Consider the following 19,395-nt stretch of genomic DNA (forward strand, 5'->3'; position numbering starts at 1 on the left):
TGTGTACCTGACAGTGTACCTGAGAGGCACCAAGCTTGAAGCTGGGGTGTTATCCCCCATTATGGCCAGACCACTAGCCAATTTCATAACATTACATCAGCTTTATCTCTGTGATTCCTGAAAGTGAGAGCATGTTGATATACTGTCCTTTTATTTATTTATTAAAAAAATTTTTTTACACTCTCCTTTTAAATACTCATGGTTAATCTTAGGCTGAATTATCTGTCATGCAAGAAAATTGGCATCTGAGTGAACTAATCTACAGGGCACACATAAAATATTTATTTCTTAAGATTCACTGCCTTTTCTTCAGTAATTCAACCAGCTCACTAAAATGATATTCTTAGATCATAATATTCTGACCACTTATAAAACTGCCCTCATAGAACCAAACTATGGCTTAAAATAGTGCTCTGCTACCAAAAGCTATGGTAAGAGGAAAACACAAAAATAAAAATTATGTATGAAATAATTTTAAGAAATAAAATATGCTTTGAAGGGAATCATTGTTATATTGCTCAGTGTTCCTTGCATAGAGGCTTACTGGGTATGTACAATGTCTGCTTTTAGAAAGCAATATAACAGGATACAAATCCCCTGCTGTGGCTGACTGTCTAATGCATCCACACATGTGGGCAGTGCTGTATGAAGTGAAAAGGCTGTCTGCCACGTGAGCCCTGGCCATTATCACCTGATGTGGTGGGGGGGTCTGAACACTGGGCATTACCACCTAATTGTGGGGGTCTTATTTTTTACTTTGCATTTGACTTGTGTTTGGGAAGGTACAGAAGTGAGCTGTTATTTTAGTCTGTATAATGAACTGGGAATTTGTCAGGCCTACTTTCTGGCTGTAGTTTCATCACGTATTTAAAAACCACATGATCATTTCTCATATACAAAACCTCCCCAAAGAAAGATATGCTGCTATAATTTAGATCCACTTACATGCCAGGAATGGATTGCATTTTGAAAGACACCTGGCCTTTCTGACCATCAACTATTTGGAATGAACACAATGATGATAAATATGACTGTGGTGAGAAAATGAGCTAAATGGATTTGTAATATGTCCCTGGACCTTAATTTTGAGTATTGTCTGAATGGATGAAAGTTTATAATTTTATGGCCTAATTTTCCCAGAGACACTGACTACTGTAGTCTAGAGCAGTACTATCTCATGGAATTTTCTAGGAAGATGGAAACGTTCGCTGTACTGTCTGAAGGTAGGCACTAGCCACGTGTGACAATGGAGTATGCTAAGCTAGAGCAAGTGAGGAACTAGATTTTCAAATTTAATTTTAATTAGATTTAAATGCACATGGTCACACAGGACTTGTGGCTACTGTAAGGACTGTACAGGATCGTGTATAGGACACTGTTTTAGAGTATAACATTTCTAGAGTTACTTGGGTTCTAAGACTAGAAGAGTTAAAATTTAATTCCAATGTCATGATCTTGACAATACAGATGGACCATCGAATGCAAAAATATAAAGTCTCCACAACGACAAGCACACTGAGAGTAGGAAGAAGGTCCTGTTAATCTTTCCAAACTCACAGCATCGGTACGGAGTCTACATGCAGCGGATCACCACGTCCCCACCTGCATTCTACAGTAGTGGGCAAAGGCTTACAGTGACAAGGAAAGGGACATCTGAAACGCATACAACAGTTGTTTGAGAATCATAGCAACTAAGAATATGTCTGGACTTAGGCCTTACCTGTAGTCCTTATTACCATGGACTTTTTCATGCTCTATTAAAGCTCCCATGAAAAAATGAATACAGACACAAATGCATAGACATACTGCTCTCACAGTAGCTTTACAAAGATATCTGTGCTCCCTGTATTAACTTTTAGACTGATACCTATTTCCCAAATCCCTGGGGGTGTCTTTATGCTTTTGGTAATCCACCTACAGTCATGTCTTATTGCTTAATTAAAGTGATGTATTTAACTTATTTATCACAATAAAACAATAATTTTCCACTTTAAAAAAGCAATGTGTTAATGGTGTTACTTAGATAGCACTTCTTAAGAATACAGAGTAGAGGAGTTAAGACTCAAGGAAAGAGAATCACTGATATTGAAACGTCCCTGGAGAAGTCGGAAACGTCTATAAGCATATTTAAAATAAACTGCCGCGGTCCCAAAGCCTTTAATGGAGCCAGGAGAGCTGTTTAATGCACACTATCTTGCAGTAATCGCTGTAGTTTAAAATAGATTTTAATCAAGCACCATCTGCATAATAGGCTGAACAAACAACATAGAACTCCACTTATAACTCTTATCATATAAAGTAAATATTATAAAATCTTCGCCATAGAAACAGGGCATATTACAGCACTTTTTGTGATGGTACTGTAACTGAAAAATTCTGCTACTTAAATTCATTCTCTCCTTTCTTTCTAAACTATGCCATCTAAAATCCCCTTACGAGAATAAATTCAAATAAACATGGAAAGTAAGTCATCTAGTTACTGTGAAATCAGCAAGGCTTTAATACCTCTTTCATTTTACAATTGGGTTTATTATTATCATTAATAATAACTAATTCAATGACTCAAAACATCAGTTATAGAAAACCATATATAAAGTGTTATACTCTTGAGATGATTCACAAGCAGAGGGCATTGTATAGGTTTCATAGTTTGTAAAACGGATTCATTTTTAGGGATCTTTGATTCTGCCAAAGATAACTAAGTATTGTTTCAGGATGACTTTAGCAAAAACACTCAGTGGCCTTATATAAGGTAAGAAATTTGGGCTACTGTCCAGCAAAATCACTTTAAAGTGAAGAAAAGATCTGACTATATTTCTTACCTTATATAAGGCCACTGAGTGTTTTTGCTAAAGTCATCCTGAAACAATACTTAGTTATCTTTGGCAGAATCAAAGATCCCTAAAAATGAATCTGTTTTACAAACTATTACATACACTTGTTCGGAGAAGGCAGTGGCAATCCACTCCAGTACTCTTGCCTGCAAAATCCCATGGACTGAGGAGCCTGGTGGGCTGCAGTCCATGGGGTCGCTAAGAGTCGGGCACGACTGAGTGACTTCACTTTCACTTTTCACTTTTCTGCATTGGAGAAGGAAATGGCAACCCACTCCAGTGTTCTTGCCTGGAGAATCCCAGGGACGGCGGAGCCTGATGGGCTGCCATCTATGGGGTCGCACAGAGTCGGACATGACTGAAGCGACTTAGCAGCAGCAGCAGCACATACACCTGTTAGTTATGTTTATCAGTTTTGTTAGATTCATTTGGTCTTTTCTAAATTTACCTATCTAGGGTGATACATTTATTTATTATTTTTGGTTAAAAATTTCTCTTGCCTCACAGAGAATGCACAAGCTGTTGATACACAGTTCCCATGAATAAAATGCCAGGTAGGCACCTGCGTGTAGCCTCAGTTTAGTTCAGGTGCTCAGCAGTGTCCTACTCTTTGATTCAATGGACTGCAGCATGCCAGGCTTCCCTGTCCGTCACCAACTCCCGGAGCTTGCTCACTTGTCTCACTTGAACTTTATTCCATGACTTAATCAAGGTATGCCCAGTTATCTAGAGTATGAATCATCTAAGAACATTTACACCCAGGAAACATCACATTGTAGTATAATCTAGCTACTTAAATGGATTTAGGAGCTATTATTTGGAATTGAGTACTAACTGGCTGCTTGACTGAATTTCACTATTTTCCCCAAAACTATTTCACTAATAAGCTCACTCTTAACCACTGGGATACTTTATTTCTGATAAATGAATACATATTAGTTGCTCGGATCTAAGAAATTCTTAAAAGTATCATACATATTACATCATGTGAAGTGTTCATACATATTACATCATGTGAAGTGTTCAACAATTGTGTAATGTGGGAAATACCAGGCTTTTGAAACTCAATTTTAAATATTCTGTCCTAATGCTAGACAATGTGGCTTGACATTTGGTTCCAATACTGCCTGATTTTACTTGACTTCTGTCTGCCTACCATTTTTACTTTATTCTAGGAATCGTCTAGCCTTCAGAACTATAGTAAATAAAAAGTACTTTTTAAAGGCTTATTTAACTGATCCTCTAACGACACCCTATTTTCTTTGAGGAAAAAAAAAAAAAACCCTTCTCTTTCTGTTCAGTATGTTAATGCATACTAGATGAACTATCAACTTAGTAAGAAACTCTTAAAAGCAAAAACAAGCAAATGTAAGAACCCAGAGAAGCAAGCAGAGTACTAAGGCCAACTTTTGTCTTGAAGACAGCTGCTGAACCTGGTGAAATTGAGTCAAAGATACAGCAGATAGAGGATGAAGCCCATGACTGACCAAAAAAAGTGGGATGTTTAACAGGAGAGTTCCTATTATAAGTCAGGACTGAAAAGAATTAGACTTTCTGAGCAGGGTGAAATAAAATGATTTGCCTGGCATGTTCCCTCCCAATACCTGCAAGGATGATTCTGAAGGCAAGGGGAAGAATATCTTTTGTGATAATTCACAAACAGAAGCCAGCATTTGTAAAGATTTATACCCTGAAAGCATATGACTCTAGTGATCTGAAAAACTTTTAAGCCAAAAGTGGCTCTAGATTGTAATGGTCCAAGCCACTTGGCAGAAGCAAACACAAACCATCTTTAGAGGAGTCCACTTTCAAACCAGGTCGAATAGAATTCTCATAAAGTTCTAAAGGATATCAGGTCTTATTCCAAAAGCAAAAAAGCAGAATGAATCAAGGCATTAAAACCAAGGGCCAGCGGCAACAATAGACAACAGACTCAGACCCCCAAAGGCTTCACAGATTGGAATTAACAAATGCTTAAAGAACAAAAGAGATTAAATCCATGGATAAAGAGCAAGCAACTAAAAAAAAAAAAAAAATCCAAACAGATTTGAGAAAGAACCAAATAAAACTAGAGACATAAAATAATTGAAATTAAAACCCCAATATATGAGCATTAATTTCAGATTTGATACAGCTTCAAGTTGAATTATGAACTGGGAAATTGATATAAGTAAATTAATCAGAATACAATGGATTAAGACATCTTCAAAAGATAATGGAGAATCACCATCAATCTAAAATTATTTTTCCTAGTTAAAGTACTTTTTAAGGTAATCTTGTTCCCAATAGATCATCATGAGAGAAAATTTCAAAGACATAGGGAAAATGCTGTCAGATGAAAAAAAAATTTTTACATGTGAATAAATCTATAGAAAAAAGACTGTAAAAACAAAAATAGCATTTTATGAAGTTCATAAAATTACATTTAATTTAAAGATAATTTATAATTTAAATTATAATCAAGATAAACAATAGCAATAACTGTTCCAGTATAAATTGAAAGAAGGGTATTTAGAGTTAAAGTAATTTATGAAGGGTAAAGATATTGATCAATGTTAGACTTCCATGCATTTTTATGTCAATTTTAGACTTTCACGCATTTTTAAGAGTAAGTTACTAAATAAAGAGAAAGATTATAAAATTTAATTTCCAATCTTAAAATGGGAAATATTGAAATGAGAAAAGTAAGATCAATCTTAAGGAAGGTAAGAAAGAGAAAAAGAAACATAGACATATGTGAGACAAATAGAAAGCAACATACTTAAATGGAGAAATTGACTCAAGTATTTTAGCATTTATTCAATATGTGAATGTATGTAAATGAGGTCAGTGTCATTTTTTTTTTGACATGATACAGGCATGGTTTTATATATAGAAATAAACATAATAGTTAAGAAACATAATTAAAACCAAAAAAATTACATCACTTTTGTCATTAAAAGTCAGTTTCACTTGAAAGTAAAAACTTAACTATATACCACTGACAAGAAACACACACAATCCTTTCAGCAGAGAAGCTGAAAGTAAAAGGATGGAAAAATATATATTGTGATTCTTAGCCCATAATTCCCTTAAAGGGAAAACTGTGCTAAAAACACTGCTGAAATGCCAGATACTTTAAGTGTCTTAAAGTGTCTGTTGTGTTACACATACTGGATTACAGGCTTAGAACCATAAGCTACCCAAGTTTATATTTTTCTGATGTTTGACTGTATGTCTAGTTTATGACTTCAGGCTGTCAACACAGCTCCATAGCAATCAGGGCCATGGGGAGTGTTTATAAGGTGATAATTTATTTTACTGATGTATTTACAATATTTCTGTCTGTCAAAACAAAGTTATTTCATTTACTTGTTCAATTAGATAAACTGGAATTAATATGCAATCGCTTAAGAGAGCACAAAGTGTTAAGAGGGAAGGTTTAAATGCTTCTTTTTCAGGTGTGAGACTAAATATTCTTTTTTAGTTCTCTTATCAGAAATTATTTAAGTGATCCTTTTGACTAAACAGTACTTCACATTTAACGGGAGCTGTAGCAGTACAACAGTCCTCATAAACCCTTCTCATACATAAAGTAAAATTCTGATTTAATTGGCAGTGATGAAGAAAGCTTGAACACTTTCATCGGAGGAATTTTTAAAATCATTTAATAAAAATAAGTTGAAAAATGGGCAGGGGAATTCTGAACTGGAGAGAAGGTGAAGGACAGTGTGTATAGCTGGAATGGGAAGATAGCTTTTGAGATGGAAAATGCACTTAAACTAGGCATGAACTTGAGAGTATTTGTGTAGATAAAAAGTCACCTTAATGAAGGCATTCTTGAGAAACCCACCTTCACATCATAGCTTATTCAAGAATATACCACTATAGAATATTCCACTACACAACGTTCACATGCTCATTAGTAATGAGCTATAAATTACTCTGAGATGTGGAAGTTAAATGATTGGTTAGGATACTCACTGGCAAAGTTTCACACCTGCCTGGAAACTCATAACATACAAATTCATACCTTAGCAAAAGTATAGGATATGGACCTGATATGTCAATAGAAAACGGCGGAATCTATCAATATTAATTCTATGAACTTCTTATTTCTACTCAGTGTGCTACACATACAAATTTCCTGAAATGTAAACAATGAATACTGATAAAGATCTAATCCAGATGCACAAATTGATCCTATGCATGAGTAGAACATTAATTTTTTCCCCTTGCAATGTAGTACATATCACCTACATTAAGAAATTTAACTTGAATCACCATCCATGCATAATCTGACACCTAAATCACTGACCACAAACAGATTCTTGGCGTTCACATTTAGATCCTGGTGCTCACTGGCTGGAGATACATTAAAAGAACACACATTTTCTTAAAAATTTATTTTGCTCTTGAAGTGATCAGCCAAAGACCAGGCTTTCACAAGCCCGATACATTATTCAAGTCCTATCAGTTAGCCTCCTTCTCTTTTTCTTTCCCTCATGAGAGGATGGCTCACTGACAGGGAGAGACCATGGGGTAGAGGGGATCAGCATGGGTGCTCATATCTAGCTGTGTAGCTGCTCTAAAACGTATCAGGCATTTGTTTTCATCAGGGATGGCAGACAGCAGTCATGGAAATGAATGTCATGAAAGAAGAAATTTATACTCGCACAAACCCAGAAACAGGAGGCCCAGCATGCCGTACAGGGTCGTCAAGAGGCAGAGATGGGAGAGGGCGGGGAAAGGCCAGGGTCCTTATTGCGGTTTTGGGGGGAAGGAAGGGGCCAAGTCAGCTCAGGACAGGAAGGTCTGAACAGTTTTCCAAGGGCTCTGCTCTAGAGGTGTTCCCTAGTTGTCCATAGCAGGTCCTCTGGGGAGATGTGGCGGGGGTATTGGTATGGTATGTAACAGTCTGATGAAGGAGATGACTTGGGTGTGGCTCTGGTTGTATGGTATGTCTATCAAAGATGTGCTCCAGGGGAGTCATTCACTATCTCTAGGAATTAGCTACCCTGGTGGTGCTTTGAGGATTAAGGCCCTAAATGTTAGAGCTTCAGGAAAACTGAAAATAATAAAATGTCAACATAGCAGCCTTGTCTTTTGACATCAGGCTGAATAAATCTATGTGTCACTATTTGGACTGTTAAAAGATTAGTGTAGCTGCTGCTGCTGCTAAGTCACTTCAGTCGTGTCTGACTGTGCAATCCCATAGACAGCAGCCTACAAGACTCCCCTGTCCCTGGGATCCTCCAGGCGAGAACACTGGAGTGGGCTGCCATTTCCTTCTCCAATGCATGAAAGTGAAAAGTGAAAGTGAAGTCGCTCAGTTGTGTCCAACTCTTAGCGACCCCATGGACTGCAGCCTACCAGGCTCCTCTGCCCATGGGATTTTCCAGGCAAGAGTACTGGAGTGGGTCACCATTGCCTTCTCCAGTGTAGCTAGCAATTGTTAAGTTAACTGTATAGATCAGAATCCCATGGTATTGCCTTTTGTTTCCCCAAAACAAAATTCTCACAAAGTGAAAAGAAACAAAAGATTGACCCAAGTGGCAATTCATTAGTGACACTGAAACTTAGGAGGAATATGAAGCATGCATGCAGCTGCCAGTGCTTTTCACAGTAACCAGGGACAAGAGTCCTCGAGGGGTCAAGTTTGAAAGATGCTTGACTGATGTGATGCTTTAGTCAATTAATTCATGTCTGACTCTTTTGAGACCCCACAGACTGTAGCCCACCAGTCTCCTCTGTCCATGGGATTTTCCAGGCAAAGATTCTGGAGTTGGTTGCCATTTCCTTTTTCAGGGGATTGTCCCAACCCAGGGATTGAACGCTCTTCTCCTGATTTGCAGGTGGATTCTCTACTACTGTGCTACCAGGGAATCCTGACTGACTGATAACCAAGGCAATAAAAAGATGATTTTGGTCTTCTTGACTGAGAGTATACTTGGTTATGAAACAATCATTTGACAAGGGTGCCTTGAATACTTTAAAGAGCTAACTACTTTTGTAGCTAATTTTCCAAAAATAAGGACAACAAAGACCCATCTTTATACAGATAACTTAAGGTGATGCAGACAGACAATCACAATGGCCTGGGGTTAACAAAAGATAAGTAAAGAAGCACCCAGGCTCCTTTCTCTGGAAGGGCATCACCTAGTACTTCTGACCCTTCTTTTCTTCATCCTAAATATGACATGTTTGGATCAGATGATCTCAGAGATTTCTCTAACCATCACACACACACAGACCCATTATTATATCCCTGGGATATTGCCTTTTTAAAATAAAGTAGTTAAATTGAAAGATAGTTTTGAATGAGCAGTGAAATAAGCCTGACTGGATATTGAGTCCTAGATGTTCATTTATTCTCCCTGACTCACTAGCAGACCCTGTACTGTGTGGGTGCAACCTACTCCTATGTTTAGTACATTTACATTTAAAGGATTTGTTGCTGCTGCTGCTGCTAAGTTGCTTCAGTGATGTCTGACTCTGTGGGACCCCATAGACGGCAGCCCATCAGGCTCCCTGGGATTCTCCAGGCAAGAACACTGAAGTGGGTTGCCATTTCCTTCTCCAATGCATGAAAGTGAAAAGTGAAAGTGAAGTTACTCAGTTGTGTCCGACTCTTTGCAATCCCATGGACTGCAGCCCACCAGGCTCCTTTGTCCATGGAGTTTTCCAGGCAAGAGTACTGGAGTGGTTGTCATTGCCTTCTCTGAAAGGATTTGTTCGGAACTTTAAAATGTATTTGGACAAGCAGGTGATTTAACTCATTCAGTCCCCCACAATGCTTCCCATTTGGATGATATTACCTCCATCCACCTGAAGTCAGGGAAAGTGCTAATGAACAGTATTTTTTTAGGCAGCAAGCATTTCTTATAAGTCCTACCTTAGAGGCATCGTCACCTTCGTCTTCATGCACTGAGCTGGATGGTGAAGGAGTCGCAGACTTGCTTCCAGGAGGAGATGGTGAGTTGTGGGGGATGCTGCCCCCTCCCACGTTAAGTCCGAGCTGAGCGCTGAGCTGTGACTGGTTGATGGTGGTGAGCTGGCCATGCGGCATCATTCCCGGCTGCTGCCTGAGGTCTGCAGGCTGAGCCCTTGGTCTCATGGCTGCCATCTGAGGATGGGAGCTATAGTGCGTCCCTTCTGGGTTCCGTATATCTTGCATCTACAAAAAATGGACAGGAATAATTTTTCACAAAACTTGTTTCTGGAAAAAAAAAAATCCCTAGGCCTTAAAACTCCATTTTTAAAGTTTTAAACTCCTGGTTAACTATACACATTTCCACCCTTCTCCTAGAGAAGGATAATCGTAACTGTATGTATCACCCTAAAGATAGTAAAATACAGAATGTTGGAAATCCATTGACATTACATTTCATTACTCAAGACCTGGTTAATTATATTTACAGTCCTTCTTTACACTGCAGTGACATGCAAACATATATCCTTAACAGATACTGATAGGGTAAGTTTCAAAATACTGATGTTTATTAGTGTGTCAATATTATATAATTATTAGTGATTACAGCATTCACTGGTGCCTCAGAATGTAAGAATCCGCCTGTGATGCAGGAGACACAGGTTCAATTCCTGGGTCAGGAAGATCCGGAGAAGGGAATGGCTACCCACTCTAGTACTCTTGTCTGGGAAATCCCACAGACAGTGGAGCCTGGCAGGCTACAGTCCATGGGGTCTCAAAGAGTCAGAGATGACTGAGCAATTAACATTACACTAGTACTACAGCATTCACAGTAATTCATGAAAATCCATTTCTTTGATTCTCATCAATTAAAAAAGGTTTTGAAAGTTAAGCATACTATGGTTCTCAGCTTAATTCTATATAGGCTAGTATTGGCCACATGATCTATGAACTTCTGACTTAGAACACTTACAGGCTGGTATTAACCAATTGATTAATTGACTATTGAAATGATTTGACTACCTAGTCAGATTCGAAAGTAAAGCTCTAAAGTTGCAAGGTCATGATATTAATCCATTATGCTATCTGGGTCACTGCTTTTTAGCCCTAATGAGACTCACTCTTATAATTCAAGCAGTGAATTTTGTCTCTGCAAGGATTAGAATTAAAAGCATTGGAGGATGAAGCTCTTAACGCATCTAGAGGTCAAAAGTGTTGTATAAGAGCAGTGTGGTGAATTTCACTTAATATTTCTGTGGCATTTTCAAACTTAAAATAATGGCAATATTTTGTGGGGCTTACAGAAGCAGCTCAGTTTTGTTCTTGCTGAAGGGTGCTGGGGAGTTCATGCAGGTAGAAGATTTATAAAGCAACAGAGAGAAAAAAGAAATGGAAAAAATAAGGGCAGTTCTTTTTTAACATGAAGAGGTATACGTTAAATTTATATTTGGGAATGGAAAAAGTAAAAATAAAAGTTACCTTTCTCTATTTCATTAAGAAAAAAACCCCATACAATGTCAGAATGCCTAGTAATTACCCATCTGCAAATGTTACCATGACATGGAAATAATGAAAAGGGTAATAGGTAACTTAGTCATAGGATTTTTTTCTTTTGGTAATAAACTCATTTTCTACCAATGCACTCTAGGCATCTTACCAACCCAGTTAGACCTGTCTGAAACAGGAGTTGTGACTGAAGAGGTGTCTGCCTCTGTTCTCTGTATTAGGTTCGCTGTCTGCACCGTAAGTCATCATATTAGTCAATACTCCCCACTTCTGCCCTTTCCAACTCTTGCTACTCTTCATCTTCAGTCTCAGTTCTAGGTATCCTAGACTCTGGCTCTCCTAGGAGATGGGTTAGGCTGACTCTATGCTTTTACAGGCATTGCTTTCCTGGTTCAAATCAACCTTTTCCCCCCATAATTTAAACCATGTCCCTCTAACCTTCCAAAAGCAGCTCACAGTTCTCCTTTCTATGAAAACCCTCATTAAGCAGTTATTACTATTCAATGATATATGTTAGCTCTGCAGAGGCCCCAGTGACATGCTCTCAGTGAAAAGAAGAGACTGAGGGGTTTTGAATATCTGTTGAATAACTATATAAATAAATGAATGAAACCTAGAGATCTTAAAAAACGATTTACCCAAATCACAGAGTTGGAGTTAAAACCTACATCTCTCAATTCCAGTCTTTGATACTTCCTACTGTATTAAGCAGCTGATCCAATATTTTATGTATCCTGAAGGGATAGTTATAGTTAATTAAAGATAATCAAACACACCTGTCCAAACTGTCTACCCAAATCCATGGTTTTTATTGAGTCCATTCATGTTGCCTCCACTCATGTTGACTAAAATAGTGTTTGTTCCTGTGTAACTGTTCATATAACTTCTATAATCTGATCAATACTAGCATTCACGGTTATCCTCAAGTTGTGCCACTGGGTCTCTTTTCAGGCCCGTATTCTAAGGTCCTGAGGTCATATTGTGCTGTTTTTTAGACTTTTAGCATGTGGAACTGGTGTTTCATTGTGGGCACTGACTAACGGGAGCCCACTAAGGGTACTGTTCTATATATAGGGCAGCTCCCTCTCCCAACCCTACACCAAACAAAGCAGTTGCATGCATATTCAAACATACCTGTCTTGTAGAGTCCTGTAAATTAAAAATGTTTACTAACAGAATCATACTTTAAATTATTTTCCCCAAAGTATGTAACTAATTGATATGTTATTTCTCTGTCACAGAAATCCCAAGTTACAAGCTTGAACAGTGTGCAACTTATCTGGAGCTCACTTCTCACTCTTTCAGCAACATTGTGGTTTTCACATGACATGGCGGAAAGTGATCTCTAAATTACCTACACACAGAGTTTCCAGATTTATGCCTACAAATTCCACCTCATAGCACCTATCTTTTTCACCATTTTGTAGTATTTTCTTAAAATTATTATTCTCCCATGCTAATTAGTGTGGTGAGTAGATCTCTGAGTATTAAAGTTGTATTTCCACCTTTGTAATTTTAGTAGAAGGAGGTGGGCATGGTGAAAGGGAGTAAGGAATCAGCCTGGGTAGAGACCATGAAGCACTCAACAGGATACCACTTTTTCAACAGACTTATCGTTAGTTTAAAATATCATGTAACCAATGGTGTTATGCCAGGCAGACAGCAGCTTTAACACTGAATCAAAGACGACTTCTCCCGTGTAGAGGGTGGCAAGCACAAATTAGAGAGCACATTCATCTCTTTAGTCCTCAGATGCACTTAGAAATAGATCTTAACACCCTTGGTGACATTTCTGAATTGGGAGGAGTTTTTTCATTCCACCCTGCTTTCATAGGAGTCAGTTCAGTGTTCATCACTGCCTAATGTATAACATGGGGCAAATTAAACTGGAGGGAGCTTGATTACTGAAAACTAAAAATAATTAGTCAGCTCATGAAGATAAGCAAACGTTTTGATTACTGGTTTCCTTCTAGAAAGATAGTGACTGACTACAGATCTTAATGTGAAATATGAAACATCAACTTGAAAAATATTATTTCCTGTTACTCTCCAGTATTTTCCACGTATTGTGAATAATTCACTTAAGTCATGCTTAATCTCAACTGCTATTCTGACTCCTCTTGGCTCTGCCATTGACTTCTATTCTTCTTACAACTTTCCACCCCTAAATGATTCCCTAACATTCTGAGTCACATTTCTTCCATTCAGCTAAGATGCATCACGATTTTGTTAGTGGGGAATTTCTAAATGAAAATGTATAATTCTGGCCCCAATTCTGGGTCTGACTCTGCTAGACGTCACTACTTGGACATCACCACTGCTGGAAAACTGAACAAAGTTTTCTTTTTCACAACTATTTTGTACTCTGTGTCCAGTTTCTCTTGAGGACACCTTCATCCTCTTCATCACCTCTACTCAAAATGTTTTAGTAATTTTTGGTTCATTCCTTTTCTATCAAACTCTGGTGGGTTCCACTCAGTCGGCTCCAAAATACTCCTCCCATCTGACCTTCTCTCACCCCACCCCATTCACGTATTTCAGGGTTTCACTACCTCTTCACTTGGGACACCTACTTAACGTTTAATGAAAAGAACATCTTCACATCCACCCCAAAGAGTGCTGTACAATTAATCTTCATGAGTCAGACTCAAACACTTCTCATTGATATCTGCCTCCCAAATGGAATCCAAACTCTTCGGCATGCTATTCAAGATTCCAAATAAACTTTATTCCTTATGTGTCCGTCAAACACCTAATTATTCAACTAAACCCAACTAACTGCTTTTCTTTGCCTCTGTCTCTCTCCCTTAAACATGTGCCTTGTCTATGCCGCTCTTTCAGCATTCACTTTCTGAGCAGTTGCTGTTTGAAAATTTAAAAAACAGTTTTAAAAAAATACTTTACTCAGTGATTTTCAGTTTGCACAGAACTTTTTCACCTGTTGGGGCTTATAATTCCCCTTTGAGGCAGAAATGTCTGTTTACACAAGTTTACTGAGGATGGTAGAGATTACATGGTCTCAGATCTCTCTACCAACAAAGATTAGAGTAGAAATACGCTTATTTTACATGTTTGTGTTCTTGTCACAATTCCATGATGCCATTATCATATTCACATATCCAAACACTGAATAAATTTTAAAGTTCAAAAGTCAGCTCATCTACAAATCTTCAAGAACCTCCTTATTCTGAACTGCTAAAGCAATCTGCTTGTACTTTCTTTGTGGGCACTACTTTTAAATTTCTTAAGTGTGTATGTATTTCTACAAGATAATCTTGATTTGTACATGACAAGACTGTGAAGAAGGTTGAGTGCCGAAGATTTAATGCTTTTGAACTGTGATGCTGGAGAAGACTCTTGAGAGTCCCTTGGACTGCAAGGAGATCCAACCAATCCATTCTGAAGGAGATCAGCCCTGGGATTTCTTTGGAAGGAATGATGCTAAAGCTGAAACTCCAGTACTTTGGCCACCTCATGTGAAGAGTTGACTCACTGAAAAAGACTCTGATGCTCGGAGGGATTGGGGGCAGGAGGAGAAGGGGACGACAGAGAGATGGCTGGATGGCATCACTGACTCGATGGATGTGAGTCTGAGTGAACTCTGGGACTTGGTGATGGACAGGGAGGCCTGGCGTGCTGCGATTCATGGGGTCGAAAAGAGTCGGACATGACTAAATGACTGAACTGAACTGAACTGAAAGCATTTTTCAGTCCTTCCTGAGATCTCTTAGTTAAATTAGGCATTTCAAGTATTCTAAAAACACTTGCCTAGTCAATGTATAAATGAAGAAACGAACACTACAAGTACAAACTGACTTTAGCTAGTATGATGATCTTTATTTTTTCCTGTGAACTTCATCTAGCTTTAGTCCCCAAGATGAAAAGAAAATATGAATAATGTCTGTTTCCATTTGTGGCAGAAATCTCAAGTTGTACCCTCTGATCCTCATTTACTTTGGTCCAGAGGGACAAGCCTCTGGTATTTAGCTTGTCGAGCCAAAAAGCTGGCTGACCGAGGACACTGTCTCCTTTATTTGCAGCTTTATGGTCATGTGACCATGTTTTGGCTACTGAAATATAAATGAAAGTGTTGGGTGGTCCTTCCAAGAAATCTCCTTGAAGGAAGGGCTCACTTTCCTTTGTTCTTTTTCTGCTGGAAATAATGTGGGTGTGGTAATTAGAGCTCAGGAAAATGTCTTGGACCAAGAGGCGGCACCCTAATGATTTTGGACTCACGGAAAGAAGCCTGAGTGTCTGACTATCATGAAGACACCAGACCACGGACGGTCTACTTACCAAGGGAGTATGTCATGTGGAAGGGAAGTAAAGGTCAATCTTTTTCAGTCCTCTTGAGTTTTCTGTTGTACATAGCAGAGCTAATCTTGCCTGATACACCCTAATAGATTATAAACTCAAAAATGCAGGGAGAGAAATCTACTTCATTTACCAGCATAGCCCTCATATCTAGCACAGACCTTGACACATAGCAGATACTCAGCATGTATATCTTGAATTCCATCAGATAGATGCTCGGGTATATTTAGGACTGATGGCTTGGGCTTTACATAAATAATATTAAAAATCCTTGATCTTTTGGGAACTTCATTTGCTAAATTCTTAGGACTCAAATGTCTCAAGGTGCTTTCTAACTTGTGTGTGCATTTCTCATTTTGCTTATTTCAAGCCCAGTGAATTTTTTTTTTTTTTTGACTAAAAGTCCTGCATGTCATTGGCATTTTAGTCCTGAATGGCTCTTAATAGTTATCTCCCCACTGGGGAAACCTGATCCATTGAACATAGAGGATAGATTTCACTTTTTTGAAAACTGGAACTGTTTCCTTAAATTTTACAGATTTTTTTTGTTGAGGATTAATATTGTTCTTTAATTATAGAAGCTAAAAAATGTCAATTAAAGTAATGGAGGAGGATTATGATGATGAAGAGATTTTCACTGAGTTCCTTCAAAACCTTTTTCCAATTAATGGAAAGCAAAGGCTCAGTTAAAATCAATTAGGAAACCAAAGCAGATACCATGTGTTCTCCCCTCCTGACCTGCCTATTACATCCATGGCTTGATGCTAATATAACATTCTTTTCTCCCCTGGCCCACACCTACAGTGTAAGAGCGCCAGGCTGAGAAACAGCTGGAGAGGGACTCTGTGGGCCCACTCTGATACAGATTTAAACACATTTGCAGGTTATTTTCCTTGGGTTCTCTTTGAAAAGGAAAAGAAAAAAATACCCAGGTTGTTCAGCTCAGATTATTGTTTTAAAAAATGAGTAACATTTTGTATATAACTAATAAAAAAATCCTTAAAACATTAGTTGTATTAGTAACTAAAGGGTGTTAAAATTGCACACTTGAATGGCATCAGAACAAATGAAGGCCCGAGTTTCAGTATTTAAAATTGTGTGTTTCCCAATCCTTCAGAGTCTGTTTTCTTCTTTCAAATATCAGCATCCTTCACAGTCCAACGTGCGAGCCTTGAAAGCTATCATTATCGCTGCCTCCAGCAGACAATCCGTATCAAAACAGTTGTACACATAAAGCTCAAACGACGTCTTGGCTCTCTCTGCTCTGATCCAGCTGTTTGAGTGAACAGCAGTTGGTGAACAGAGCCTGGAACATGGGGAGCCCTGAGGCCTTATTTGCTAATGCGGCTCCACCAGCTGCTGCTTTCTGTGGGCTTTGCAGGCGAGGCCTGGAAGTTTGCCAGTTGCAGCAGGAACAAGAGAACGTGAGGAATCTCTGAAGCCCTTCTGTTTACCCCTTCCGTTCACCCCTGTCTGTCAGCATTTGACACCCTTTGCTGTGGAGTGTTTTTCCCAGCGCCATGAGGAGACCCCGCTGGCTTAGGCTGTGACAAGTGCTTACTCTCGGTCCCTTTAATACATACTATCAAACATACACCGTCCTTAGCATCCAAAGAAAAGCTTCTGAGCCTTGCTCTTGGTACTCCATCCAGCCCTGCATGATTAATCAGGCCAGGAAGGCTAAGCGTTTCCATTTTTCTTAGGAATAATGCACTCTAAGAGGCTATGAGAAGAATGTAAATGTTGATATTATTTAAGTCTCCAATTTGATTACATATTTTTGCCAGGGATTCAATTAATATGTAAATGTATACACCCGAACAAATGCATGGGTAAATTTAATAATCAAATTTATTATTTTCCTAAATGCATTTCCAAGAGAGAGCTAAATTATTTGTTGTCCAAACAAATTAAATCATTTTTATGTGATCTCCTTGTGTGATCTACTTATTAGTTAAAAACATGTATTTTAAATAGGCGTTAACATTTTTGACTATTAGATTTCTAACTCTGAAGACCAATATTTAACATCAGAAGAGGAGAAATCTAGGAAATACATATGTATAGCCATGTTAAAATTTTTAAAATGAGGAAAAATGCAGTTTGAAAAAAAAGATTGAGGATTTTTATGAAAATGTATTTTTATCCTCAATATTTGACCAGAATAACTTGATTTCAACTTTGATGTTCCAAAAAGACCTGCTTTTTAATTTAACATTTGGAGTCTACTTTTCTTCCCATAGACAATATGGATGCATAGATTCAGGTTTCTTTACAATACACTAGAATGGAACATCTGTAGTTTAGTTAGGATGGTGCATGCACTTAAGTCGTGTCTGACTATTTGTGACCCTATGGACTGTAGCCCGCCAGACTCTTCTCTCCTTGGGATTCTTTAGGCAAGAATACTGGAGTAGGTTGCCATGCCTTCCTCCAGGGGATCTTCCCAATCCAGAGATTGAACACCCATCTCCTGCATTGGCAAGTGGGTGCTTTCTCACTAGCGCCACCTAGGGAGCCCCTCAACCTGAACTGCAGGTGGATCTCTTACCGTCTGAGCCACTAGGGATGTTTCCATTAGTTAGGATAGTCATCAGAAAACTAATTATTACAAGAAAGCAAAAACTCTGAAGCATAATTCATTAGACATTTCCAAAAGGATATACATAGCACTCTCCAGGACTACCATCCTCAGGGAAGATGAGAACCACCTCGGAAACCTAGTGCTCATGGGCCGCAGGTGCTCCCACCACAGCAGACCATCCACTTCCTTCAGATGGGGTCTCTCCCTCATGGCAGCCTCTCCCATGAATCGGGACCCTAGTTACACAAGGAACTTGATATGATAGAAGAAAACATCATCGAAAGTTTTTAAACACCATGGCTAAAATTTACGCTGGCTAAAGAGCAAATCATGGCATCTGGTCCCATCATTTCATGGGAAATAGATGCAGAAACAGTGGAAACAGTGTCAGACTTTATTTTGGGGGGCTCCAAAATCACTCCAGATGGTGATTGCAGCCATGAAATTAAAAGATGCTTACTCCTTGGAAGAAAAGTTATGACCAACCTAGATAGCATATTCAAAAGCAGAGACATTACTTTGCCAACAAAGGTCTGTCTAGTCAGGCTATGGTTTTTCCAGTGGTCATATATGGATGTGAAAGTTGGACTGTGAAGAAAGCTGAGCGCCAAAGAATTGATGCTTTTGAACTGTGGTGTTGGAGAAGACTCTTGAGAGTCCCTTGGACTACAAGGAGATCCAACCAGTCCATTCTGAAGGAGATCAGCCCTGGGAGTTCTTTGGAAGGAATGATGCTAAAGCTGAAATGCTAGTACTTTGGCCACCTTATGCGAAGAGTTGACTCATTGGAAAAGACTCTGATGCTGGGAGGGATTGGGAGCAGGAGGAGAAGGGGACGACAAAGGATGAGATGGCTGGATGGCATCACCGACTTGATGGACGTGAGTTTGAGTGAATTCCGGGAGTTGGTGATGGACAGGGAGGCCTGGCGTGCTGCAATTCATGGGGTCGCAAAGAGTTGGACACGACTGAGCGAATGAACTGAACTGAACTGAACTGAACTGAAAGAGCACTTAAAAGTTTTAATTAAAAAAATTTAACATAATTTTTTGTATGTTCTTCCAGGGATGAACCAAAGATCAAATGTCAAAGCCACAGAAGGAAGTAGGACCCTCAACCTCTAAATGTCCTCAGTGTCCTTGCCAGGTACTGACCCTCCTTGATAAAATTCAACTTCTACCTCCCCTAGATGCAGAAAGAAACACCTAAGTTGCCCTAGTGTATGCATCTGGATCCGTTATTATAAA

The 19,395-nt window shown here is 38.7% G+C and overlaps 1 protein-coding gene across 1 annotated transcript in view; it reads right to left on the reverse strand.

Annotated features, from left to right (window-relative positions):
- TOX (thymocyte selection associated high mobility group box) overlaps positions 1-19,395 on the reverse strand; it is a 307,821-nt gene that overhangs the window by 48,236 nt on the left and 240,190 nt on the right. Inside the window, exon 4 of the mRNA XM_068983972.1 lies at positions 9,709-9,990. Within this exon, the coding sequence (XP_068840073.1) occupies positions 9,709-9,990 (282 nt within the window). The remainder of the gene's footprint in view (positions 1-9,708; positions 9,991-19,395) is intronic.

The sequence above is a fragment of the Capricornis sumatraensis genome, chromosome 11, assembly GCF_032405125.1.
Source record: "Capricornis sumatraensis isolate serow.1 chromosome 11, serow.2, whole genome shotgun sequence".
Taxonomy (NCBI): Eukaryota; Metazoa; Chordata; class Mammalia; order Artiodactyla; family Bovidae; genus Capricornis; species Capricornis sumatraensis.